We start from the raw sequence: 27409 nt of genomic DNA, 5'->3' as shown, positions 1-27409 counted from the left end.
CTTGGTATCTAGAACTGGCCAAGCCCACAGCAGGCCCTCAAATAATCTGTTGAATTTGAAAAAGTTGATCTGAAGGAAACAAATACGGGTAATTTAACTGAGCAGCATCATAATTTAAGTCATATTTATATTAAAATAATGACACAGGTATCAGAGCAGAATGCAAAGCCCATATAAAACTTATGACAAGTTCTTCAAAGAAGCTGCTCGTGTGAGGCATTTCAGCACTCTGAACTCTTAGAGGTTTGCATTTTGATAGAAAAATCTGAGAAGTACTGCGAGTAGATAGATTTGAATCAGAGAGGGTATTTAAGCAGATGATTGACACAAACGTGACCTGGAAGTAAGATCTCTTCAGAAGTGATACGGGGGGACCGAAATGAAGATGACAGAAGCAGAGGGATCTACTTCGAGGGAGAAAGTAACAATCTATGAACCAACTTCTCAGTCTTCTCACGAGGCAACCATGACTCCAAGCATGGTTCCTCAGGGCGCTGGCCTGGCAGGGGTCATTTTTGGTAATAATTATCTCTTGCTCCACAGATCCAAACTTCTGCAACTTGAGAGCCTGATAAATACACTAAATGAAACTCTCACTTCTCTGTAGACGATGCGATGAGACCGATTCTACCTGGATCCGTGGTGCCTACATAATTTTAAAATTGAGTGAACCCTCCCTCTCCAGTGGTTCCTCACTTGGCTGATGAAGTTAAAAACCATTATCAACCCTGTAAGTCTTTCTCAGTGTCACAGCGCAAGGGTCACAGTTCATCTATTCTAATGTTTACACGTTCCATGTTAACACCATATAGACCAAGCTTCTCTTTCCCTTTCTATTTTCTTTCTTTCTTAGGTGGTCCTTAAAACAAGGCTGGCCTTACAATCAACAGCGTCTTAGATCTGATGGGACTTCACTACACACCCTGAGCCGCTGGGTCAGATATTTCATGCAAATACAGCCCACAGGCTCCCTGCTTCATGCTCTGTCTGTACTGCCCACACAAGGAGCTAGTAACCTGCTGCTGATGTGAAGGGGCCAGAGAGCCGGGTGCTGTCTACCTTCTGCTCGGAGAGAACCAGCCGCGGATGGCCAGCCCTGCACCCTGCCTCGCTGTGCAGAGCCGCCCTTCTCCGGTTCTTCCGGGTGGCGTTCCGGGCGCCGCAAAGTGGAAGCACTGCCTGCTCTAGTAATCTGGATTTAAATCTGGTGATGCAAGTATGCCAGCAGCTTCTACACTGCCACTTTCACTTTAAACATGTTTCGCTGGTGATAACTACATCTCAAAATCCATTATGAACACTCCCTTTGCAAACCCCAATTCTGTAGTTTATCAGCTGAGCCATACACGTTCGTGAAGCTTACCTCCTCCCTCCCACAGGAAAAGACCTGTTCCCCGGGGCCGAGTCCAGGCTGGAAGTTGGCTCAGGACAAGCGCACCCCGAGTAAATCCTGCGTCTGACTGGTTTCCTTGCCAACCTGGGCGCGCCTCCTTCCAGCCTTGGGGACCCTTCCTCCCCTCTGGTTTTCCTGCAATTCTTCAGTCTTGTCTGTATTTACTCACAAAGCAGGTAACATTCACCTTCCTCACTGACCTTCCACCAGTGACCCGCCAGCCCACTGTCCCTTTCTTGTGAGGCTACCGTGTAAGCTTATAAGGCAGTTATTCTCATTTCGGGAAGCATCATCTGAAGCCAAGGTCTAGTTCATCTCCGTGCTCTGTACCCTGGAACTGGCAGCTCTGCCAGGGAGGCGGGCGGGGCGGGCAGAGGCTGAAGCAGAAGAGGGTCAGACTGAGGTGAGACAACGACCAGCAGAGATTGGTGTCCTTGGAAAAGCTCTTCATCAAGGCAAGAGAACTCAGGGGGGGATGTCACGTGGAGAAACAGACTGATTTCCAGCCTAGACCCTGCGTAAAGAACACGGCGAAGTCACGACAGGATTCTAGGCCTGGAAATCCTTGAGTGGACACACAGGGACGTTTAGGAATGTGTCTGCACCTCCCAATACAGGTGATGCATAAGAGGCACTCAACCAATGTCCGCTGAATTAGAGGCTCCGCTCTTTTGACAGTGAAAGATTAAGTCTAACTCCCAGGAATAAAGAGATTCAGCCCCAAATTTGTTGACCAAGGCTTTCTTTCCCGCTTAAGGACTTAGTTCTAGAACACCTCGTCGGGGAACGAATAAGACACTCACCCTGAGTACAAATTAGTAAACGCCCAACGTCTCTGGTCACGTTGCTTCCTCCCTCACTGAGGCTGGCATTTCTGATGAAATATTACACAATACCACTGCACCTGGCGACCAACAGTACCAGCAACACAGCCGCTCTTATCTGAGGCACAAGAGCAGGTTATCACTTCAGGAAAAGTAACTGCTTTTTATTACACTGACAAATGAAAGACGGCCAAAGGAAGGCCACAGAACTTCTCATGTGCTTACCAGCGGACAGAACCGTGTGGAGTTGTGAGAAGGATATACCGAAAAAACAATAGAGGTTTTTCAGTTTTTATTCACGTTCTCTACTCCCCTTCTCTGTGTCTCAGATAGACGAGTGATTCTTTCTGGACACGAGCTCTCTTAGGACGGGCTGGGGGCTCTTCACGCATGCCTGGCCCAAGGCTGCGGCACGAAGGACCAGTGAAGGACACGGTCCGGTAAACCCTGAGGGGCTGTGTGCCCCAGGAGTCGGGAACCGGAAGTAGTGCAGGCGCCAGGACACCGGGGACCAGGACATCAGGGGCCACATGCACACCGCGGGTCACCCTCCCCCGGTGGGGGGAAGCTGATGCAGATGGTGCTGGACCCCCCTGAGCCCTCACGGGAGCGGCCAGCCTCCTCATCTCACGTGCCCACCGCCCCATCCTCGCGGTCTAGTATTAACTAATCAGTGCTAATATTTACCTATGCTGGCTTCCGGTCTTCAGCTCACAGCCTGTCAATTACTCCCTGCCCAGAGGCCGGTCCTGGTAAGGACGCCAGCAGTAAAGACAGAGGACAGCCCCCCCACACTCCGCCTCCAAGGCTCAGCACACCCACTCTGAAGGTGGGGGGTGCCCACGCCCCACCAGGGCCAGAGAGTTGAAGCCTTCCCCAGGGGCTTCCCGACATCCCACACTGAACTTGGCCTCAACTGGGGAGGACCATGGAGGTAAAGAGGAGGCACAGGTGCTGTGCCCTCAGCAAGTAACAGGCATTTGACCAGTGTGCCACAAAACCAGCGACGGGACAAGGACGAAACCAAGGATGCTTGCGGGCAGTGATCCGATAGCCCTGCGCAAGGTGGTCATCTCAGACTAAACCCTAATACTCAAGGTGCATCATCCAAGGGGCTGGTCGAAAGGTTCATCTGCCCTTGGAGAAAGACAGGCCACCTCAGTCGCCGGTGTTTTTATTATTAGTTGAAACAGGAAACGCTCTGTGTTCTGGTGTGTGCTGAAAGACACTCAGCTGCTCCTTTACTACCGAGCTGACCCCAGCCTACAGGGCAAACCGAGGTGATGCTTCTACTTGGTCCCTGCTTTCCTGACGTGCAGGGTCTGATGACAGGGAGAGCCTGTTGGTCTGATGCGGGTTCCGCCTGGCTCCCACACCAGCTGCTCCGGGACGGGGAAGAGGAGCCCGCCCCGCCCGGGGGCATGGCGAGGGGCAGAGCTGCAGGCCATGCCAAGGGCCACGGGCGGAGCCCGAATCGAGCAGGCGGCTGCGATCTCTGCGTCTGGGGACAGGACGGGCACAGCTTCACGGGGAGGACGAGGCGCGCTGAGAACCAGGGTGGAAAGGGAGAACACGTGGGGAGGAACTTCAGCACCGCCTGTTACTAACTTAGTGACCTTGGGCAGAAGGCCGGATCCCTGTGGGCCTTGGTTTCCTCAACTGGGAAATGGGGGGGTAGCTAAGCAGTGGGGAGTGGGGGGCTGTGAACAGATGCGACGTGCTGCAGTGATGTCTGGAACAGACCATGCCCTCAATACGGGGTGCTTGTTTCTGTCTCCCGTTAATCAGATGCAGTGGCTTGTTAGCGTCTATTATTCCATCCTGTTTATGCGCCTATCCTCAGAAAATGTCTGCTACGGAAGCAACGTTTTTCATCCTCTCCAGGCGTTTCCGAGCAGGCCGCCAATGCCCTGCACTCAGCAGCAAGCCCGGCAGCTAACAAAGGCCGGCTCTCAGCTGTCGGCGTCTGGCTGCGCATAACACAATTACGTGGGTGCTCTGGCGAGCAGGGCACCGCGGCCGCGCGCGGCTGCCCCGGTCCCCGGAACGGCGCGGCGCGAGGGCAGCCACGTAACTGCTGTCCGAGAGGGGCTGGATGGACCCCAAATCCAATTACGACCCGTGTGCCCGCTGGATCTCGGAGGAGCCCATCTCTCTGATGAGTTAGCGGATGTTTTGGACTATCAATTTGTGGTGTAACTGGATTTGGATGGAAGAGACCCTTGAAACTTGAAGGGTTTATAAGGAATGATGGTGGGGCTGGGTTTTCTGGGTGTGAGCCTGCTGCCTGAAGCTTACCCGGGTGAGGAGACAAGATGAACTGGAAGGCAGAGGTAGGCCAGGTCGGCAGGAGACTCCGCCGTGCCCTGCGGTGGTTAGCCGCTCGACGTCTCTGGGCCGCGGTTTCTGCATCTAAAATCTAAGGTTCTTTCTGGCTCGATGAGACTGTGCAAGACCGCTGCTCTCAGAGACTGGGGTGCTGGCAGCAGTTTCCAGAGCGGGGAGATGAAACTACAACAGGTCTCTAGAAACAATAACTCATCTGTGGGCACCATAGGGAGGAATACATATGAAACCAAGGGCTTGAACCTAGACGTGAAACCTTTCTGCACGCAGCCGACCACCAGTCGACATGTGTTAACCCCAGCCAGACATTTAACATTGAAATAGTATATTTAAACCAATTTACTCAGTTTAAATAGCATTTTGAAAAAGAACTATCTTTAAATCCTTGGGATAAAATCCTTGAAATACAACTTTCTGAAATAACAGAACAACTTGCTTACAGCAATGATAAAACTGGCTGTAAATGGGTGTGTGATCCAAGAAGCAGCGATTCTGGTCTCAAGCTGGCAGGTCAGGAGCCCAGAAGGGAAGCCCTGTCCTGTGGCTGTGGTCAGGTCCAGCGGCCACTCTCTCTGCCGGCGGGTCTGAGGACTTCCAGCCCCAGCTCTCTGCCTGCAGCTCTGCTGAAACCCCATCTAGCTTCCTCACCTCAACTGCGTAGAGCATTTCAGATTTTATTCTATTTTTTTTGCTGGAGGTCTAATCTTATTTATTTTTGCTTGGGGACTGAAGAATTTCCTTAAATAATTTTGAAAATTTAGTTTCCTATTGTATTTTATTTTGCTAATTTTCCAAACTGTCTTCACTTCACATCCTGGAGTGTGAAGTCAAGTGGTCCTTAGGGAAGCATCACTACAAACAAAGCTAGTGGAGATGACGGAATTCCAGCTGAGCTTTTTCAAATCGTAAGAGATGATGCTGTTAAAGTGTTGCTTTCAGTATGCCAGCAAATTTGGAAAACTCAGCAGTGGCCACAGGACTGGAAAAGGTCAGTTTTCATTCTAGTCCCAAAGAAGGGTAATGTCAAAGAATGTTCAAACTACCACACAAATGCACTCATTTCACATGCTAGCAAAGTAATGCGCAAAATTCTTCAAGCTAGACCTCAACAGTACAACTTCCAGATGTATAAGCTGGGTTTAGAAAAGGCAGAGGAACCAGAGACCGAGCTGCCAACGTTTGCTGGCTCACAGAGAAAGCAAGAGAATTACAGAAAAACATGCACTTCTGCTTCACTGACTATGCTAAAGCCTTGGACTGTGTGGATCACAACAAACTGTGGAAAATTCTTAAAGAGACAGGAATAAGAGAACATCTTACCTGTCTCCTGAGAAACCTGTATGCAGCTCAAGAAGCAACTGAACAAGACAAGGAACAATGAACTGGTTCAAAGTTGGGAAAGGAGTGTGACAAGGCTTGTTTATTTAACTTGTTTATTTAACTTCTATGCAGAATACACCATATGAAACGCCAGGCTGAATAAATCATAAGCTGGAATCTAGACTGCCAGGAGACATATCAACAACCTCAGGTATGCACATGACACCACCCTAATGGCAGAAAGCAAAGAGGAACTAAAGAGCTTCTTGATAAGGGTGAAAGAAGTGAGTGAAAAGGCTGGCTTAAAACTCAGCATTGAAAAAACTAATATCATGGCATACAGTTCCATGACTTAATGGCAAATGGAAGGGGAAAAAGTGGAAGCAGTGAGTGACAGATTTTCTTTTCTTGGGCTTTAAAATCACTGTGAAGAGTGACTGCAGCCATGAAATTAACAGATGTTTGCTCCCTGGAAGGAAAACTTGTAGTAGTTGTTGTTCAGTCACCCAGTTTTTTCTGACTGTTTGCGACTCAAAGAACGGCGGCATGCTAGGCCTCCCTGTCCCTCACCATCTCCCGAAGTTTGTCTAAGTTCACGTCCATTGCATCAGTGATGCCATCCAGCCATCTACCTCATCTTCTGATGCCCTCTTCTCCTTCTGCCCTCAAACTTTCCCAGCATCAGGGACGTTTCCAATGAGTCAGCTGTTTGCATTAGATGACCAAAATACTGGAGCTTCAGCTTCAGCATCAGTCCTTTCAACGCGTATTCAGGGTTGAACTCCCTTAGGATTGACTGGTTTGATCTCCATGCTGCCCAAGGGACTCAGGAGTCTCCTCCAGCACCACAGTTTGAAGGCATCAATTCTTTGGTGTTCTGCCTTCTTTACAGTCCAGTGTTCACAACCGCACGTGATCACCGGGAAGACCACAGCCTTGACTGTACAGACCTTTGTCGGCAGAGTGACGCCTCTGCTTTTCAACACACTGTCTAAGTTTGTCACAGGTTTCCTGCCAAGAAGCCATCGTCTTCTCGTTTCACGGCTGCAGAGTTAAAGAGCTGGCTTAAAACTAAATATTAAGAAAACTAAGATCATGGCATCCAGCCCCATTACTTCATGGCAAACAGAAGGGGAAAAGGTGAAAGCAGTGACAGATTTCCTCTTCCTGGGCTCCAAAATCACTGCAGATGGTGACTGCAGCCATGAAATCAGATGACAAAACTAGACAGCATATTAAAAAGCAGAGAAATCACTTTGCTGACAAAAGTGCATATAGTCAAAGCTATGGTTTTCCCAGTAATCATGTACGGATGTGAGAGTTGGACCATAAGGAAGGCTGAGTGCCAAAGAATTGATGCTTTTGAACTGTGGTGTTGGAGAAGACTCTTCAGAGTCCTTTGGACAGCAAGGAGATCAAACCAGTCCCTCCTAAAGGAAATCAACCCTGAATATTCATTGCAAGGACTGCTGCTGAAGTTGAAGCTCCAATACTTTGGCCATCTGAGGCAAAGAGCTGACTCATTGGAAAAGACTCTAATTCTGGGAAAGATTGAAGGCAGGAGGAGAAGGGGGCGGCAGAGGATGAGATGGTTAGTTAGCATCATCGACTCAACAGACATGAATTTGAGCGAACTCTGGGAGATATTGAAGGAGAGAAGAGCCTGGCGTCCTGCAGTCCACGGGGTCACAAAGTTGCTATTCCACTGAGCGACTGAATAGCAAGGACATCTTCACTTTTATCTCTTTTAAAGACTTCTAATAGCTCACCATCCCTGAGTACTTACTATGTGCTAGGCATTATTTTAACTCTTCTAAGCCCAGGAATCGAGTTACACAAAGAAAAGGATCCACACAGCAGTTAACGTGACAAATCTCAGAAGTGACAGGGCTGGCGTCTGAGTCTAGGTAGTGCGGCTTCAGAGCCTCTGCAGGGGACAGTTCCGGCCACACTGGTACCATCCACTGGCCAGGAGCCCTTTCAAACCTCCCAGGCTGGTCTCCACGTACCCGCTTCTTACAGGAAGAAGTGTGGCCTTGCTGCTCCTGGTCAAGATAAAGACTGTGACTGTCCCCCAGTCTCTGTAAACCTTAACAAAACGTCAACAAAAACATTATTTCTAGGATCTTCAAAATGCCTCAAAAAAATCTGTGAATTAAAATCAGCAGTGCTTAATATAAGTAACTCTGACATGGGCCAAGTTCCCCGTTAGCTCGTATTCTAGATGAGAGGGTGGCTCGGACAAAGGAACCCTTTCAACAGATCGTCAGATGTCTGGGATTTTGCCTGAAGTCCCGGGTCTCATCTAATAACACTACCGGCCAACTAAAGATCCAAACCGTCCGCTTTCCCTTCTACTGATTCTCTTGGATGCTCAGCGAACTGTGAGACGTGCCCCACGCTGGCAGCCACGGAGGGGACACAGCGCCTCAGCTCCGAGGTGGGATCTCACCCACCAGCTCTCCGCCCAGGCCAGCCTCTCAGGCACCCCAACCCCACAACCCTCTTCTCCCCACAGAACACTGCTGTTCCGGCGTCCGCCAGACAGGCTGCCTCAGACGGCCACGGCCTCGACTGAACAGGTCCAGGCCGTTGTCAGAGACTAGAGACAGAGACGCCTCCGCTCCTCGCTCTGAGTGTGCTGTGAACGGACCCCTAAAGGAAAAGGCTTCTCCAGGAAACTGGGAAGAAAGGGAAGCAGAATAGAAGGCCCTGCTAGACCTTCTAACCTTCCTCTGAGGCTTTTTTTTTTTTTATCATCACAGGCTCACTAGTGAGCTGAATTTAAGAAAGTGATTTTCCAAAATTCGAGGACTTTTTCTTGTAGGTTTTTGGAAGAGTCCTCTTGGGAGAGGAGAGGGTAGTCATAGTCAATTAGAGGGTCGATTTCTGATTCCTCCCAGGTTATAATCAAGAGTCACTGCTCTAGTCTCCAATCAGATTCCCGATAAGACCAAATTGGTATCTTACCACATAAACCCTTTCTACAAATGTCCCCAAGCAACTTGACAGCCCGTGGACATTAAGCAAGCATCATATGACCTCGTGGTTTAAGAGATTTGGATGTCAGGACTGGCAACGATGCTGAGGTTTTACCTACAAGACACTGGGTGTGGGAAGAGAATTTCCCCTGGAATCACCCCCTGACCTTAAGAGGGAAATGCTTTCTCAGGTCAATTTCTGGTGGCCCGTGGGACGTCAACAGCCACACTCAGATGCTAATCAAGGCATCACTTCATGTCACACTTTTTCTTCCTCTCCTTTTTCTGAGAAGACTATTTTTGGCCCAGATTGAAAAGACCACTTCCTCCTGAAACTGGCCTCGGTCTTGCTGTCCCCGCCTCTAACCTCACACCCAGCCTCCAGGGCCTCAGCACAGAGGACAGGCCGGTCGGATGGAGACAGGGCTCTCCCGTTCTGTCCCGGAGACAGGCTTCGAGAGGCACCTCAGCCACTGCGCTCCGGCCAGACTCACAAGGTGACCCTTGGTCTGTGGCAGAACTGCCAGGACCGCTCCAGAAATGGTCGGTCGGAGGAACAGACCACTTTGGATTCAGTGAAGATGGGAAGCCCAAACCAAAGCACTCTGAGGCACGACAGAGAGAAAACGTAAAACATATTTACAGTGCTCTGATGTTTCTGGCAGTCTACTGATAACGTCGTGCCGCCTGATCCCAGGACAAGTTGACGAGAAATCTGTCTCGGCACAGTCAGTTGCCCTGATGGTTGGCCGGGAGAGACAGAACTCAAACCCAGGACCTCTTATTCTACCATACGGTGTCCTCTCAAAAGAAACCAAATGAACAAAAGCGGGGGAAGAGACTCTTGGGCGAGACAATCAGGGCCAGAAGTGAACCCACGGCGGTAGTGTCTAAAGAACTATCACACCACACAATTAGTCGTCATAGGCAACTTTCCGATCTTGTGACAATTTGTGCCCAACTCTGAGAGTCGAGGGATCTCCCCGCTGACCCCAAGCAATGCCGTCTTAAAACACCTGCTCTGGTCATGACAGGCTGGCCAGGACTCCCAGGCATCAGCGGGGCTGAGCGCCTCTCAGGCCAGTGAGGACCCCAGAGCAGTCCCAGGGCCGGCCTGAGGGGCAGACCCGGGCGGCGGGTTTCTCTTGCACCCTGTCCCCCGCTCCCCCGCAGCCTGGGCCAAGAGCAGATGACGTGAGCCCAGCGCGAGGTTCTGGCCAAGCCAAAGCTTCTCTCCTGAAAGCTGAAGTACTACAACTCCGCTTTCACTAGCTGGGGGTCTGAATTTGGAAACGAGGGAAGAACTGGGCAGATCTGATCGCAGTGGCTGCTAACATGCCTGGTTTCAGCACGTCCCACACTCCGTGCTGGGGCTCACACTCTCGTCTCACTGAGAGTAGAACCCACAACGACTCCTTGAGAGACGGGGTTATCATTCCCAGCGTACAGAGGAGCACACAGTTCCTCAGCGGTGAAGTGACTCGCTCGAGCTACACCACCAAGCACAGAGGGACGCAGAGAAGTCACCCAGTGAATGAGGACGCGAAGGGGCGCTGAGGGGTAGGTGAGGAGGGGGAGGAAGACAACATGGAAGGCCGGCGTGTGGCCGCAAGAGGCCGGACGGCTGTGAGCCCGGCCCTCCCCTGAGGGCTCCTGGGACCCAGACCCCCAGTCTCCAAGCCCAGCACCAGCGGGGCTCCTGTGCTTGGAAGCAGACAGGAGGCTGGGGGGCTCTCTGGAACAGTCTGCTTGGGATGAACTCCGCGGGCCTATCCCAGGGTTTCTGTGCTTCAGTTCGGTTCAGTCGCTCAGTCGTGTCCGACTCTTTGCGACCCCATGGACTGCAGCACATCAGGCCTCCCTGTCCTTCACTGTCTCCTGGAGCTTGCTCAAACTCATGTCCATTGAGTCAGTGATGCCATCCAGCCATCTCATCCTCTGTCGTCCCCTTCTCCTCCCGCCTTCCGTGCTTCAGGCATCCCCACATCTGTGCACAGTCGTGCTACTGTTTACTTGGTGTTTTTATTTAAGTGGACACACTTTTTACTAGGCCTTGTCCTAAGCAACAATAATCTAAGAAACTGTGGACTTGACACACTAATTACATACTTTTATATTCATCAATATACAATGTTTAAAGTGAAAGTCGCTCAGTCGTGTCCGACTCTTTGCGACCCTGTGGACTAAACAGTCCATGGAATTCTCCAGGCCAGAACACTGGAGTGGGTAGCCTTTCCCTTCTCCAGGGGATCTTCCCTACTTAGGGATCGAACCCAGGTCTCCCGCATTGCAGGCGGATTCTTTACCAGCTGAGCCCCAAGGGAAACCCAGATAATGCTTAAAATACTGTTCAATTCTGAACCACTTAAAAAGCATCTCTTGTGCTACCAGCAGCCTGAGCCGACCATTTCTGGAAGCACCTTGGGTTACCCCAGCGCGGAAAGAACAAAACAAAACTCTTCTTTGACCAAGTTCATGCCTCTCTTTGTTGACTCTTACTACCCAGCAAGGGCATACTGAATGAGAGGCAAGATCACCCAACCCCTCTTGTACATTCTGTTTCTCTCACTGAGGGAACAATTGCTCTCAGCCTCTGCTGACCCTCTGCCAGTCTCTGGGTCTATAAATATGAGACTATTTAGGAATCCCATGTCAGAATCTTTCCATCAATCCCAGGCAATCAATTAGTTCTTTTAGGTTTTGCCTTCAAGTCTACATCATAGTATTGCTGCCAAAATAAGAATGTCTTCAGACAAATTAAATTCAGCTTTAACCAGTGTAAATAACAGATGAATTCTTCTACTTATTTAAGGAATAAACTACAATAAGGTGGGCATGTCCCACCTCACAAATCAAACAGGAAGGTAAGCACCTTCTTTTGTGTGTTTTGCAACTGTTTTAGCATTATAGACTAGAAGCCAGCTTAAGAAGATACTACGCCCATTAGACCATTAGTAGCATGAATTTTTTTTTTCTGAAATTGTGCTAAACAGCTCGATTCAAAGGTTGAACTGACCCTCCAAACTGGTTTCTAATACAATTTTTTTCTTTAATATACTGTTGTATATATTTTAATACTTTAGGCCTCACTGAATTCTTTTTTGGAAGTAGCTAAAACAATAAAATGTCCTAGGTAAGTATGCAAGCACGTCTTATACATTAAGCTATCATAAACACCAACAAGAAGGCTCATATTTCATTTGTTGTAAAACAAGACAAATCACCAAAGCTGAACAAGGCTTTGGTGCTTAAAACCGTCTCTTGTGCCACCAGCGGTGTGTGCCAACCACATCTGGAAGCACCTTGGGCTACCCCAGTGTGTAAAAACCAAACCAAACCCCTTTCCTGCGGGCTGCTCGCCCCCTGCACGGCCGCCTCTCCTGCCCACCAGAGCTTTCAGGTGCGGCACCTAGATTGTTTACATTCTTCACCTGGTGTGACAGGCATGACACAAGAGTGCTCGGAAACGTGTGCTGGACAAACACATTTACGAGAATGTGCCAACAGGGCGCGGGCCCGGCCCCTACCCTCTCACTGGCACCCCGGCGTGTCTTCGCCTTCCTGCAGTTCCCTCTGCCAGCTACCCCACGCCCTCATCCCATCCTGACCGCTGCAAGTCCAGCCGGCGGGCAGACGCCCCCTTGGTACCTCACTGAGCATCCCTTCATCCTCTCCCCCTGCAGCCCCACGGCCGCTTTCCTCTGACCTTCTCCACAGATATGTGGTTCTCTTCTAGTCATACCGTCTACGGGCTCCCTGAGGGCGGGCCCTCTTGCTTATCTTTGTCTTCCCTGCTTTCTGAACTTGAACTACCCAGTCATACCTTTCAACCCAAGGACCTGTCACAGGAGCTATAATTTGACCCAACTTGATAGAAATCATGTGTCTCTTTGAATCCCGTAACAGAGTTATACTAAACTTTACCTAAATACCATTGCTAGAGGAGACCCACTGCACAAACGCCTAGCACAACATAGAGCCTGCGCTGCGTTCCTTTCCGGGTCCAGGAGCCCCGGAAAGCTCTGGTGAATTTTTGGCTGCTCTGATTCACGCGGGTCTGGGCGAACCCTCAGCGGTCGTCAGCCTGAAAGCAGGGCTGAATCGGGACAGACCCTCCAAAGCCACAACTGAGAATCTGTTTACAGTTTCGAGGTGGATCAACCTTACGGGCGATACGCTGGTCTCGGGATCCAAGGGAGCAGCGTGTAGCTCATAAATCCTCTGCGATTCCACTTGGGAGAACGGCAGATTTCACTGATGTGATATGTTAGAGGGGCTACAAATGTGAACTGGCGATAGGAACCCGAATTAACGGATGAAGACATTGCCTCCCTCCTGTGGACAACAGCCAGTTGAGCCTTGGAGGACAAGCGGGAGAGGAGAGGCGCTGTGAAGGCTCACACTGCAGATTTCCACCAGGTCAGGACACGGAGGCTGCCTGCCTCGACGGCAGGCCTGAACGAAGCAGGTGTTTTCTTCACAAAAGTGGAACTCTTTCTCACGAAATGATACAGAATCTGAGGTTCAGGTGACACCCTGCGTGCCCTCATTTTGGTTCTGGCTCTTAACAGACAAGAACGCTGAGCAATCAGCTGTGGCAGCTGAGGACAAAACAGAGATGACTTCAGAAAGTTCTCTTTTTTTTCTGTCACTATGGACGCTAAACCAGTGTTCAGGTCCCAGTACAATTTCGACGCCGCAAAGCAGAAAACGATACCGACAAGAACCACGAAACAACAAGGAGGGGCCGAGTTGCCAGCAGCCTGTGAGGAAACACGGCTGGGAGGCACGGTCTGAGGGCCGCGGGGGAGCGGACTGCTGTGGAGCCATGTCTGACTCCCTCCCGCCAAGACCCGCGTGCTCGGGACTGCCCCGCTATGAGCAGGCTCGAGGCACGGAAACCATTTAAACACTGCCAAAACTCGACACATTTACAAACATAAAGTCAAAGTTAAGAGGAAAAATCACCTTCCTAAAAAAAAACAACAACAACAACAAAAAAATCCACCTTTATGGATGGATTCTAAGAGATCCTGAAGCTCTGTTACTTCAGGAAACTAAGGAGCCTGAACAGTGGTGAGTATTCCTGTCCCCCCAGAACCCCAAGTCCAGTGTGGCCCCAACCCAGCGCCTCTGTGGGCTCTCCGTGGGTTTCCTTCTGGAAGCAGCAAGGAAAGAAAGTCTAAACACAACAATACTGTGCTCGGAGTTTGTAACAAGGGTTCTTCACTTAAAAATAATGTAGGACCTTTTCTCTCCATTCTTTTTTGGGGGCAGGGGAGGACAAATTTCACGTTCCCCTTTCAAGGGTAACAGGACAGGACGTCACGGACAGTCTCCAGCCTGGTGGCTGGCGTCCCAGTAAACGACAGGACAGAGCCACCGACAGAGCAGCAGGAGAAACTTTATTCCGATTTCTCCTGATGGCGAGTCCGAAACTTCAACTTCCCAGGGTGAAAGGTTGTAAAAAGCTGGTGGATGTGTGTTGTGAGGTGAGACTAAAGAATATCTTTGAGTTTCAGTCTTAAAACCAACTTTTTTGCTGTCCCAAAGCAGAAAGTCTGTTGATCTGGTTAGCTTCTAATGATAATGCTTAGAGACACAAATTAATAATATATACCGGCGTGTGTAAGCACATATCCCGTGCTCACCTGGATTCATATAACCCCGACACACCCCCTCTCCCACCTTCCGGCTCATGTATAATTACAACATTGAATAAAACGACTTTAAAAAAAACTGAGGAGAAATTCACATAACCTACAATTAACAATTTTAAAGTACATAGTTCAGTGGCATTTAGTGCATTCACAGCGTTGTGCAATCACCCCTCTCTGGTTTCAAGACTTCATCACCCTAGAAGAACTCCCTCCCCCAGCCCCTGGCCACCACTAACCTGCTTTCTGTCTCCCTGGATTTGCCTCTTCTGGAAATATAAAGGAAATAAAAAATGGGCTTTTAAGTTACATAAACTGTCTGAAATATTATGTGGTAATTCCGAATGTAAACAAGGCATAAATTGGAGATTTGTGGCTTAAAGCGATGTTCTGAAGTTTGATTTCGCAGATCAATAAAATTTCACAAGGAATCTTAAAGACTGACATTGGCTTCCTGCCCTAACTGACAAATAGGAACATTCTTAGAAAAATCATTAAAGACGTTTTAATACCAAAAAGGACAATCTTAGACTAAAGGAGAGGCCTGTAAATTGAATTAGTTTAGCTGTGTGAAAACTCCACACTACATCACCTTTACCTCTGCCTGGACAGGAAGAAGCCTTGTCACAGAGCCGCACAGGCATCTGGAAATGACTACTCCTGGGCCGTCACCGTCAATACACCTGAATCTACATAAACGAAGGAGGGTGCTCCTGGCTGAGCACTTGACCTTCCAAGAAAGGATAACTTAGGGAATGGAATGGATTGCACCCTGCGGGAATCTGTTTGATGGCCAAGACCGACAAGGTCTAAACCTGCCTCAAGACTCAAGAGAAACGGGCGGCAGCCTTGAGGAGACACCAACACGCTGACAATCAGGTAGCTCCACCTCAGACAGGTGGACGGACGCCAGCCTGGGGTCTTCAGAGGCGACTGAGAAGCAGACGGTCAAGGAAACAACCTTTACAAACACAAAAGCTCTACTGGGCAGGCTTCCTGCAACTCGGCCTTTTAAACTGGGGCATGTGATCTGAGCAGGGGGGCAGGGATGTGTGAACAAGACCACAGGATAAACACGACACACTTCCTGGAATATCCACCTTAAAAAGCAGTTAAAATCATGTCAAACATCTTTATATTAAACTATGATAATTATAAACAGAATACAAAACTGAAATAGCTTTCTGTGACAAGACCCAAGACTTCAGAGACAAACATTCTTGGGGCTCTTACTAGACCAGAGCTGACTCACTGGAAAAGCCCCTGATGCCGGGAAAGACTGAAGGCAGGAGGAGAAGGGGACGACAGAGGATGAGATGGCTGGATGGCATCCCCGACTCAACGGACATGAGTTTGAGTCAACTCCGGGAGTTGGTGGTGGACAGGGAGGCCTGGCATGCTGCGGTCCATGGGGTCGCAAAGAGTTGGACACGACTGAGCGACTGAACTGAACTAGACCAGAACAGGACATGGCCCCAGACTCCCAACAAGAGCAGGTTTCTCCCCCAGTCAGAGAAGCTTCCAGGCAGAGTGTGGAGTGCACTGTCCTGACCTAACCAAGGCTCGCCCAGACAAGACTACTGAGAGAGGCCAGGAGAGCTGACAAACTGGCCCTAAGAACTACGTGGAAATGCAAGGAACCCAGAATACAAAACAGTTTGGAAAAAGAAGAACAAAGCTGGAGGACTCCCATTTCCTGATTTTAAAACTTCCAACAGAGCTACAGGAATCAAGATTCTGGTACAGACATATAGAGCAATGGAACAGAATAGAGTCCAGAAATAAATCCTCACATTTACGGTCCACTGATTTTCCACAAGCGTGCCAAGTCCATTCAGTGGGGAAAGAACAGCCCTTTCAATAAATGGTGCTGGGAAAACTGGATAGCCACATGCAAGAGAACAAAGGTGGACCCTTACCTAACACCACGCACAAAAATTAACTCAAAGTGGATCAAAGACCAAGTGAAAGAACTAAGGTGCTACAACTTTTTGAGGAAAACACAGGAGCAAATCTCTCGATTAGGCAATGATTTCTTTAAAATGGTACCAAAAATCAAAAGCAACAAGAGACACATTAGATAGACTGAATTGCATCCATATTAAAAACTCTTCTGCTGCAAACAATAGCATCAAGAAAGTGAAAAGAGAACCCAGAAACTGGGGAAGAGTGTTTGCAAAGCATGTCTATACTAAGGGATTGTGATCACAGTCACCACCAGGGTCTGCTCCCTGGAGGCTGCCCACACTTCACCCACCCCGTCAACTCCCCCTCGGCCTCGACCCTTTCCTCCCTCTGCCAGGTCACCACACTCCCCTCAGTTTTCTGCAGAGGGCTCCCCTCTTGTGCCATCAGAAAGCCCAAAGCCATTCGGCCTCATCTTCTCCAACCTCCTTCTTAAATTTCCCCTCCTGCCCTGGAAATTTCTGCAAACCCTCTCTGCTGAAGATGATGCTGCAATTTGGGTTTCCAGCAGATCTGGCTTTGACAGCCTTACCACTCGCATGCAAGAAAGGGAGAGGGCTGACCGCACCGTGACGACACCTGAAATACAGCAAAACTGGTTCACGTGACAAAGTGAAACGCAACGGGGAAAGGTAAGTTCAACCAGAATTGGACAGTGTGAGTGAGGCCCTGGTTAGGAAGTGGAGGTGACTGAGAGCCTTCCTGCATCCTGGGCTCTGCACTGAGGTCATGGATGTCAATGGGCTGGGCCAGAGCCGGCCAAGTGAACCTCTGGTCACGTCTCAAATCCAAGTCCATGACGGTGGCCTTTCCACATTGTGTTCCAGCTAGTCAGCTAGGAGCACAGCACAGGAACATGGAAAGATGAGTAGCCACACATGGCCTCCACTTTAATGCTTTGTCTCCCTTTTCCTTTTTTGAATAGGAATATGTTTACAGCGTACACACAAGCGCGCGTGCACACACACACGCACACTGACAACCCGGGCATTTCCCACCAGAGGTAGCTTCTCGCCTGTCTTTGAGGTTCACTGTGTTAAGTAACCGGGGCCCTCCCTTCCTGCGTGACAACCATGGCCTGCAGCTCAGCCTTCTCACTCCCAGCTCCCTAATGGTTTCCGCTTCTGGTCCACAAAGAGATGCTGCTTACTTGACAAAAACCCTTTTCTGGTGTTTCTCTCACCACACCCATCACAACACATTCCCTGATGTGCTGAACGAGTCACCCCTGGTCCCTGCCAGCGCCAGGGGACCACCAGGGAGCTTATCCCGGACGACATCGGTGAGGCCTCCCCACCCCCGCCCCACCCGGCCAGACCACTCTCTCCTCCCTGGTGCCAGCCTGAAGGCGCCCAGCAGTGCCGACCACCAGGGTGGTGATTTATAAATATTTGTTTGGGAAAGGGAACAAAGCTTTAGTGGGCCAGAAGGTAGAAGGTCACAACTAAATTTTGTTCTCTGTATTCCATCAAGTTTTCCTGCCCATCAGAACAAACCTGGTGGACTAAAAATTTGGGGGTCTTAATTTTAACCTTATCTGGCACAATGAAAGCCGCAGGGCTGCTATACTACCAAGGTTGAATTCAACAAGAGCACGTGCACAGAGTTCTCAGAGCAAAGAATGAGGAAGGAAACATCTCAGAGCTTTATGAAGATCAGGAAAATGAGTTGACTGGCTTTTAAAGAACTATTTTTAAAATGCAAACATCCTCTCAATTGTATACATCATCCAAAAGCAGCTGTCTTTTCTCCTGTTTCCCCTTGGACAGATGCTTATTCTACCACAGCCAGTTTTCAGAGAAAGAATGTCTCTCCTCCCTACCGCCCAAAAGCTCCAAATTCTATTACAACAGAACAATATATCTTACTTTGTTCTAAATTCTAAGATCACTCAAGAGGAATCTTTAGCAGTAGTAAGTTTATGTTCAGCATTGAAATACTCTTGTTAGCTATGGTGAAAACACAGCTTTGACATATATCTCTTGCGATGTGCAAGGTCCTTGGACCAAGTGGAAAGCAGTCCCGGAGACTGTGTTTCTTCAACAGGTGCTTCCAGGTTATGCTAAGGGCAAGTGGATGCACTTTAAGGCTCCACTCAGTTAATTTCATCCATACCCACAAACCCCCAAGGCACGGCCCTTACCTTCAAGACCCAGAATCTGCATCTCTTGCTTTTCTAGATGACACCATAAGATCAACTAACCTGCTTCCAGCTGCACGGCACTCGACACCCCTGTGAGCAACTGAGGGCAGAAGGCACCGCGCTGCCAGATCTCTGTGACAAAGGGGCTGAGAGGGCAGCCGTGCGCACATCAGAGGGGTGTGGGCCCGGAGTCGTGACTCAGAGAACCCAGGAGCTCGTCCTTCTGACCTCGGGCAAGTCCGGGACCTCTCTGCTCTGGCTTCCACAACTGTAAAAGTGGGACTAATAAAACCTGTTTGCTGCCTCGTAGGAGAGAGAGGATGGTTAATGAACACCTGCAAGGTGCTCTGAAGATGAAAAAGGTTCCTGGGCGCTAATGACAAATGACCACAGCCTCCACCGGCCCCTGGGCATCACACAGGAGGATGAACAGCCCTGAGTAAGCTGGCCTTCCTAAACAATCTCTCTCTAGGCCATACAATTTCAAAAAGCCCTGCCAGAAACGGATGATGGCAGTGCTTGGTGTACCAGACAGGATGCAGGGCCATGCACTGGGATGGCCAACACCCGAGCTGCATCAGCCCTGGCACTGCCCTGCCTCAGTTCTGCAGACTCCTAACCCGTCTAAATATTTATCTGGGTGGCGTGTCTGAGTTACTATGGATGTCACAGTCAAGACGAGTAACTGCCTGAAAAGTCCCTGTTTCCTGGCAAAGAACACATTACTGAATATGCTTCTTAAATGTCCCTTTGTATTTTTTTTTAACATTGATGTAGTGTTAAAATTATAATCCTGGTTTAGCTTACATTTCACTTAAGGGCTCTCCTCCTTTTTTAAAACAGAAGAAAGGCTCAAATAAGCAGGTGATTAAGCCAATATACTAAACAACAAGACTAGAGACTGAACTAAGTTGGTATTTGGCTTTAAAGACACATGTGAGCACATACATGTGCGTACACTCCCAAAAGGTGTTTTCCCAATCCAGGTAGACGGGACAATCATGTTATTTAATTGGGTACTGACAGTTGCAACGCATATCAAATTAAATGCCAAAATTCAAGATCAATATTTGAAAATTTATATTTAAGTGGTGCACAAAACTTAAAAGTGAAATATCCAGAATTCACATCCACTGACACTGTATTATTTGAATAAGAAAAGTCAACCCAAGGAAAGTTACACGCCTTAGAAAAGGTCAGTTTCAAGATCTGACTGCCTCATCTGAAGAATAAATGAGACAAAATAAGAAAGGAGTGCTTAAGGGGAAGAAGCAGGCAGAGAGGAAGAAGATAAGCAAAAAGACTTCAGGACTTGCAAGTTTAACTTTGGCTTAAAGTGTAAACTTAAGTTAACCTTTGTTTAAGGTGAATAATGCTTCTTCAATAAAATGTCATTTGTGACTTTATTGCAAAGAGATAATGTTTTAAAATTTATTAAAGTCATAAAAAAAGAAAAAACCAAAAAACCAGTCACTCAAGTTTTCTACCAGCATAGCATTTCTCTTAAGGATAAAAGGAGCAATCTGCTTATTCTCATCACGTGCTCTGTCCTCAGGGACAGGAGGCTAGAATTTGAATCTCAGCTCTTTTCTTTCAATTCCCTTGAAAAACAAGTAATTTAATCAAACACATTTAAAAATATAGCACATTCACAGACTCAGGAAGGTCTGGAGACAAGTCAGGGACCCCAGTCACCCCGTAAGACACACGGTTAGGCCTTAGCCTTGAATTCGATAGCTCGACTGCGGCATGACTGGGTCTAATTTAGGAAGGGGGTCCACTAAACTGACAAGACCCCAGTGTTTTCAACATCTAGGAAAATATTCTAAAAAGCAGGCAAAGGAGGGTCAATGGTGTTCTCTCAGGTAAGATGACTCCTGGGGACCAGGCCTCAAGCAGAGAGAAGGGGCCACATTTCCAGCAGGGAGGTGTGGGAGAGGCAGCCCAGCTCCAGCCAGACGGGCCTCGTCACTCACCGCCTGGCCAGGCCTGCTCTCGGACACTCCCTCGGGACCTCTGCGCGACGAGCACGGGGCCTCTGTGCCGCCTGGCTGCGTGCTGCAAGCGCCCGGGATCGCCCCTGGGACGGCCCGGGCACCGGGCAGACGCTCCACTCGCTGCAGCCTCCTGCCAGACGCCCACCTTGTCCCAGGGTTTAAACCGAATCCGCAGAGGAGTGCGGGACCGCACTTTAAGAGTTTATGTGGTGTATGTATACACAGCGCAATTCAGGATACTATAACGTTACATTTAGCTAAGAGCATCAGGAATTAGTTCACAAAGCTATCAACATGTTAAAACCTTGTATAAGTTTAGTTTTCCAAAACTACTATCATGCTAGCTTTTTTGTCTTAAGAAAAAAAAAAAAACCCAGGGAATTCCCTGGTGGTCCAGCGGTCAGGACTGGGCACTTTCACTGCTGAGGGCCTGGGTTCAATCCCTGGTCGGAGAATCCACAAGCTTCGAGGCGCCGGGAAAAAAAAAATCCACAAAAAAACAGAAAACAAAAAAATACTATATACTTCCAGTCAGTAGATAAATCCACATTTACATTACTTAGTGTGAATACAGACACGCACACACACCTGTAAAATGATATACAGCAAACTCCAAACAATTTGCTCTGAGATGCCAGGGAAGGTAGGAGACTCATTTTGGGGATAAGGTGAGGGATAATTTTAGTTTTATTTCCAATTCAAAAAAAATTTCAAAGTGGCTGTATTCACATATGGATTTTTAAAAAGATCAGAAGAAGATAAAAGGGAGCCAATTAATGCCAAAAGAGAGGGCCCAGTCCTGGGGTGACTCCACTACCCACAAGCTGGGCAGTTACTGGCTCCCACTGTGGCCTGGGAGACCTATATACATGATTAGCTAACTAGTTAATCTGGAAATTTTTTTGTGTTGAGAGAGGAGGAGAGAAAAATACAGAGGCTTGGTAAAAACAGGGTCCAGCAAGTCCAGCTCATGCTACAGAGCTTTCCTGGGCCGAGGGTTTTCAATTGTTTTTGGTGTCAGAATCAGGTCCTCTAAAAACAGTCTGGAGGACCCTGAAGAGTATGGATCACATGGATTCTGCTTACTGATACCAGATTAGAGAGGGTTTAAAACATGTACTGACTGATTCACTTAAGGTAACAGGCTCATTTCATGTTAGCTGAAATATTATCATGACAATAACTATATTAAAAAATAGCAAGAAAAGTGACACTGATTTATATTTTTGCTTATCTCTTTATAAAGTCTGACTTAATAGAAGACAGGTAGACCTGCATTTCTGCTTCTATACTGTTGTCTGATATGCTATTTTGGTTGAAGTATACAAAGAAGAAGCCCAGCCTTCAACCACATGTTTAGCTGGGAAAGGGAGGTATTTCAATGACTTTTAAAAAAACTGTGGTTATTCTTCTTTGAGTCTATGCTAATGTTCAACAAGCGGTCATTTCTGAAAGCTTAGCTGCAACGTGGAATCTGAAACCATACTGATGATGCTTCAGTGACATCAAGCTCCGTGGTGTGTCCTGCACTTTGAATGTCTCTCCTGCCCACGCATGTTTGCAGCATCTCTGAATGTGTTGGTGTGCAGTCATGCAGCTCTTCCATCATTCAGATCAAGAAGCCCCGTTTGTTGGTATCATCAGAAGTCGTCAGCACTGGGAGCTGTCAAGCTCACGCTGGCAGTTTCCCAAAATTCAAACTCTTGCTTACAAGTTTGGATTTTATCATGGGCAACTAATAGTGTCACTGTCGTTCCCTGAACTGACAGAATTCCTTCATTCCTTTTCGAGAATGGGCTTCTCTGGTGGTTCAGCTAGTAAAGAACCTGCCTGCAATGCGGGAGACCTGTGTTTGATCCCTGGGTAGGGAAGATCCCCTGGAGGAGGGAAAGGCTACCCACTCCAGTATTCTGACCTGGAGAATTCCATGGACTGTATAGTAAATGGGGTTGCAAAGAGTCCAACGCGACTTTCACTTTCACTTCACTTTCGAGAAAGCATGTGTCAAATATTCAGGTTTTACTAACCCAATGTGTCTGTCTCTTCTTCTTTCAAGTAAAAATAATGTTCCTGAAAAAAGTGGCCAGTTCAGCTTGCAACTCACACAACTGTGCAGTGTCCCTGGAGACCATCTCAGCACCGCAGCGTGCCACAGAATGTTATTAACCCACAGAATGTTATGAAAAGGTGTGTGAGCAAAGGCTGAGAGCTAGTAAAACTAACCACTTCATGCTTCATCAAGGATAGTCCTGGGTCAGACTCGTGTGACTTGGTGGGCTGCGTGGTGGTCTCCAGCTGGACACCACGGCCTGCTCCGCGAAAGGAGCTATTTTACCCACCACTGCCTTTGCACCATCAGGGCAAATGGCCACACAGTGAAAGAGGCAAAAAAAAAAAAAAAAGGCTGTCATATTCTTGAGAAAGGGCTTCCCTGGTGGCTCAGACAGTAAAAGAATCTGCCTGTAATACTGAAGACCACTGTGACCTTGCAGCTCCCTTGGAAGTATCTCAGGGACTCCAGGGGCCCACTGGCCACTGCGTTATGCAGACACTGAGGACACCTTCAGAGCTGTGAATACAACGTTATCATACGCCACCCCTGGAGAAGCTTTGCCTGCTACCAGAAGGAGAGAAGAACAACTTCTGGTTGTATATATGCCAAAATGGTCTACAAACATACCCAGCGCCTCCCCCGGTCCCCACCTCTTCCTCCTCCTTGAAGTTACCAAGCATAAAGGACCAGCAATTTGGGAAAACTGGGCTTGTTCCTTAGGAAACATAACTATTCTCATAACTTTATAAGGTGAACTACCGTAATAGAACACATTGCTAGTGAATAACACAAGCAGACAAAAATTCAAATGAAGTTCACATGCATGAATGACAAAGCGGACACTGAAAAGGTTGATCAAACAGGTGTAACAACTCAAGTTCTATTAGAAATACTGCAATATTAAAACTTGAAACAGTAAGGTATAAGGTTATAGTTTGGATCTCAGCTGGTTCAAATACTATCTTTTTTTGGGGGGGGGGGGGCGGGGGGCGGTGCATGGCATGTGGATTGGCCAAAAATTTCTTTGTTTTTTTTTCCATAAGATGCTTCTTGTAGCACTTAGTTGTCTTTTACTTCATTTGAAACAATTTCATTTAATTGTATTGTGACAGGTGTCATATCAGCATGAGTTAAAAAAAAACTGAACATCAAAACTGGTGGACTGTGTAGCCATTTGTAGTAGCCATTGAAGATGGAAGAAAAAAAAGCAACATTTTCAGCATATTATGCTTTATTATTTCAAGAAAGGTAAAAAGGCAACTGAAATGCAAAAAAAAAGATTTGTGCAGTGTATGGAGAAGGTGCTGTGACTGGTGGAATATGTCAAAAGCGGTTTGTGAAGTTTCGTGTTGGAGGTTTCTCGCTGGACAATGCTCCTCGGTCAGGTAGACCAGTTGAAGTTGATAGTGATCAAAGTGAGAAATTAATTGAGAACAATCAACGTTATACGCCACAGGAGATAGCCGACATACTCAAAATATCCAAATCAAGCATTGAAAATCATTTGCACCAGCTTGGTTATGTTAAACGCTTTGATGTTTGGGTTCCATGTAAGTAAAGCGGGGTGGGTGGGTGGGGGGGGACCTTGACCATATTTCCTTATGTGACTCTGCTTAAACATCACAAAAAATGTTCTGTTTTTAAAACAAATTGTGACAGGTGATGAAACGTGGATGCTGTATAATAATGTGGAGTGGAAGAGATCGCAGGGCAAGTGAAATGAGCCGCCATGAACCACCCCAAAGGCACCGGTCTTCATTCAAAGAAAGTGATATTGTGTACATGGTGGAATTGGAAGGGAGTCCTCTAGTATGAGCTCCTTCTGGAAAACCAAATGATGGATTCCAACAGGTATTGCTCCCCGTGAGACTAACTGAACGCAGCACTTGACACGAAAAGTGTCTGGAATTAGTCAACAGAAAATGCATCTTCGTCTTCCATGAGGATAACGCAACAAGACTACACGTTGCTGTGACGATCAGGCAAACACTGTTACAGCTTGGCTGGAGTTCCGATTCACTGGCCGTGTCAACAAGACACTGCACCCTTGGATGTTCTGTTTATTTCAACCTTTACAAAATTCTCTTAATGGGAAAAATTTCAATTCCCTGAAAGACTGTAAAAGGCACCTGGAACAGTTCTCTGCTCAAAAAGATAAAAAGTTGTGGGAAGATGGAACTATGAAGTTGCCTGAAAAATGGCAGAAGGCAGTGGAACAAAATGGGTTGTTCAATAAAGTTTTTGGTAAAAATGACAGGTTTATTTTTAACCTGAAAATTGAAGGAACTTTCTAGCCAACCCAACAGTTCCTAGGGACTGAATTTGCGTCCCGTGCATTGGAAGCTCGGAGCCTTAACCACGGGACCACTTAGGGAGGTCCCATTAAATACTATCCTAATTTAAAAATCCCAACACAAAAAAGGAATTCAGGAATTCTAACATAATGGGATTTGACCATATGACAGTAAACTTTTGGAAGTCAAATTACTAAAGCATCAGAAAGCAACATCTGCTTTTAAAAAACGAACGGGAAATGACAAGCGAAGTCATCCTATTTGAGACTAACCACAGAAAAAAATCTCTAACTTCTTAAAGGAGAATTCTTTATAAATCTTATGCTAAGCTGGCTTTCTTCAAAAGAGTTAAAATTGGGGTGAGGAGAGGACTGTAATAAATGCTGATTTCTTGTTACAGGCCGGACCCCTGAGAGCGAGAAGTCTGAATGGGGGTCATCAGTACATGCTGAACAGAGTGGCTGATGATGATCCGAGGGTCGCCTGATGAAGCATTTCTGTACACGATCTACAAGCAGAACACGGCGCATACTCCAGGATCATCAGTGATACGGACTTCCTCCAGGTGGTGAAACGACAAGCAAATTGCAGGAAGAGAGGCTTGGTAAACGGGGGAGGGAGAGAGCAGATAGAGACAGAGGAAGAGATACAGGCAACACGGTGGCAGAAAAATAAAACACGCTGTGGTTAAGGCGCTGGGCTCTAAATTACCACCATGACCTAGAAAAGAGATGATAACCGCGGCAACCACGAACACGGCCCATGGTCTCACAGTACTCCAGGCACTATGCTAACTGTTTCATATATATTCACTCATTTAACTAACCCTCATAAAATCCAGAGAGGTAGATCCTTTGACACCTACCCCCCATTTCTTTCCCATTTCTGGCAGGGAAGTGAGTGAGCTTGCCTGAGATGGCTCAGCTAACCCGCGGTGGGGCGGGGACCTGGGCCCTGTGACTTCTGAACCCCTGCCTTTAACCACTGAGCACCCCGCCTGTCAAGTTCAGAGGGAACTTTGCTTTTACCTGAGAGTGTGCTTTATACTGTTACATTTTGAAAGACCAATAAAAATGCCAATAAACATTAAAAAAAAAAAAGAAAGGTGTACACTCAGCAAAACACTGTTCGGTAAGATGGTGCGGCTGTCTCTGCAGCCTCCACGAGTCAGAAACCAGGGGACCCACCCATGAGGCACAGGGCTGCAGGGTCTCAACCCCACCCCACCCGAGATGGCCAAGCCCCTGCCTCCCATTTCACCACCGGCCACTCATTTGTTAGCAAGGGAGTAAAACGAAAAACAGAAGAAAGGCTGAAACTTGAATAGGAAAGACCATTGCTCACTACTTAGGAAACAATTTCTAAGTAATTACATGTCCTTTGCACATTTTTTTCTAAAGCGGAACATTTTAAAGACATTTCAAACATTATGAAGAAGTTTAAACCTACATGGAAGGCGAATACTTGTATTCACCTTGTATACCTATATACCCACTTCCCTAGATTCAACAACCAGGGATATGAGCATATTTGCTTTGCAGTTACTTTTCTCTTTGTTGTTGGAAGTAAGGTGCAGAGATCATGATACTTCACCCGTATTTAAATACTTCCATCTGCAATTCCTAAGGATGAGGAAAGTTCCTACAAATCAGAATCCCTTTAAAACTAACAGTAATTCCATAGAAAATTCCACATCGCCCTACTCAACTTTCCCCAACAGCCACATGGATGTCTTCTGCAGGTTTGATTTTGTTTTATCTTTAGAACAAAGATCTGATAGAGTCATTCACTATGTTCGACTGTTACATCTCTTGTGTTTTTCTTTTCAACTAGAAGGGTTTTTGATTTATGAATAATTCAAGGGCCTAAAACAAAACCAGATTTTTCTGGCTGTTGCAGTTTGTCCTTGCACACGTGAGCCAATGTCTCTCCAAGATGAATAAGCAAGACTTTTCCTTAAGTACATTAGTGAGAGAAACTAGCCCAGTCTTGGCAGTTCTCCGCATCCTTGACGGTCCTTTTCCATCTGACAGAGAAGAGGAGGTGAGGTGGGCCTTGTCTGGAAGCAGACGGGGGAAGATGAGGCAGGGTTCTGCGTGCCGCTGCCTGCACTGGCCTGCGCCCCAGACTCTGGTCTGGGATGTTTCTGCATGGCCAGGACCCAAGCTGATGGAAGGGTGCCTTGCCCCCCCAAAGATTGCTCTAGCTGGGTCTCCAAAAAAGGCCAAAAGGAAATGCCACATGATACACGTGGCTGTGTTTCCTCTGGGAGAGCCACCAGCAGTGGTCTGGGGACGTGGAGCCGGTGGAGGGGCAGGACACCGGACTTGGGATGTACAGGCTGGTGACCTTGGGGAAGAGTGTCAAGGACGTCGCAGCCACCTCCCAGGCAGCAGTGCTGGAAGGAACAAGTCAGTGTTCACAAGAGCTCGTCAC

General features: G+C 47.8%; 1 protein-coding gene across 12 annotated transcripts in view; it reads right to left on the bottom strand.

The window, feature by feature from the left end:
• Positions 1–27409, bottom strand: part of PPP2R5C (protein phosphatase 2 regulatory subunit B'gamma) — a 131647-nt gene that overhangs the window by 63926 nt on the left and 40312 nt on the right. Inside the window, exon 1 of one of the 12 annotated variants that reach the window (XM_061159433.1) lies at positions 18630–18755. The exons of 10 other annotated variants lie outside the window; for them this stretch is intronic. In XM_061159433.1, coding sequence (XP_061015416.1) covers positions 18630–18651 — 22 coding nt within the window. In that variant the 5' untranslated portion in view covers positions 18652–18755. Of the gene's footprint in view, positions 1–18629; positions 18756–27409 lie in introns of those variants that run through there. One more of the 12 variants, XM_061159438.1, reaches the window with a different exon arrangement.

This window comes from Dama dama, chromosome 13 (genome assembly GCF_033118175.1).
Source record: "Dama dama isolate Ldn47 chromosome 13, ASM3311817v1, whole genome shotgun sequence".
In the NCBI taxonomy this organism is placed as follows: Eukaryota; Metazoa; Chordata; class Mammalia; order Artiodactyla; family Cervidae; genus Dama; species Dama dama.
The sequence above is the reverse complement of the archived record's forward strand: the minus strand, read 5'-3'. Positions and strand labels throughout refer to the sequence as shown.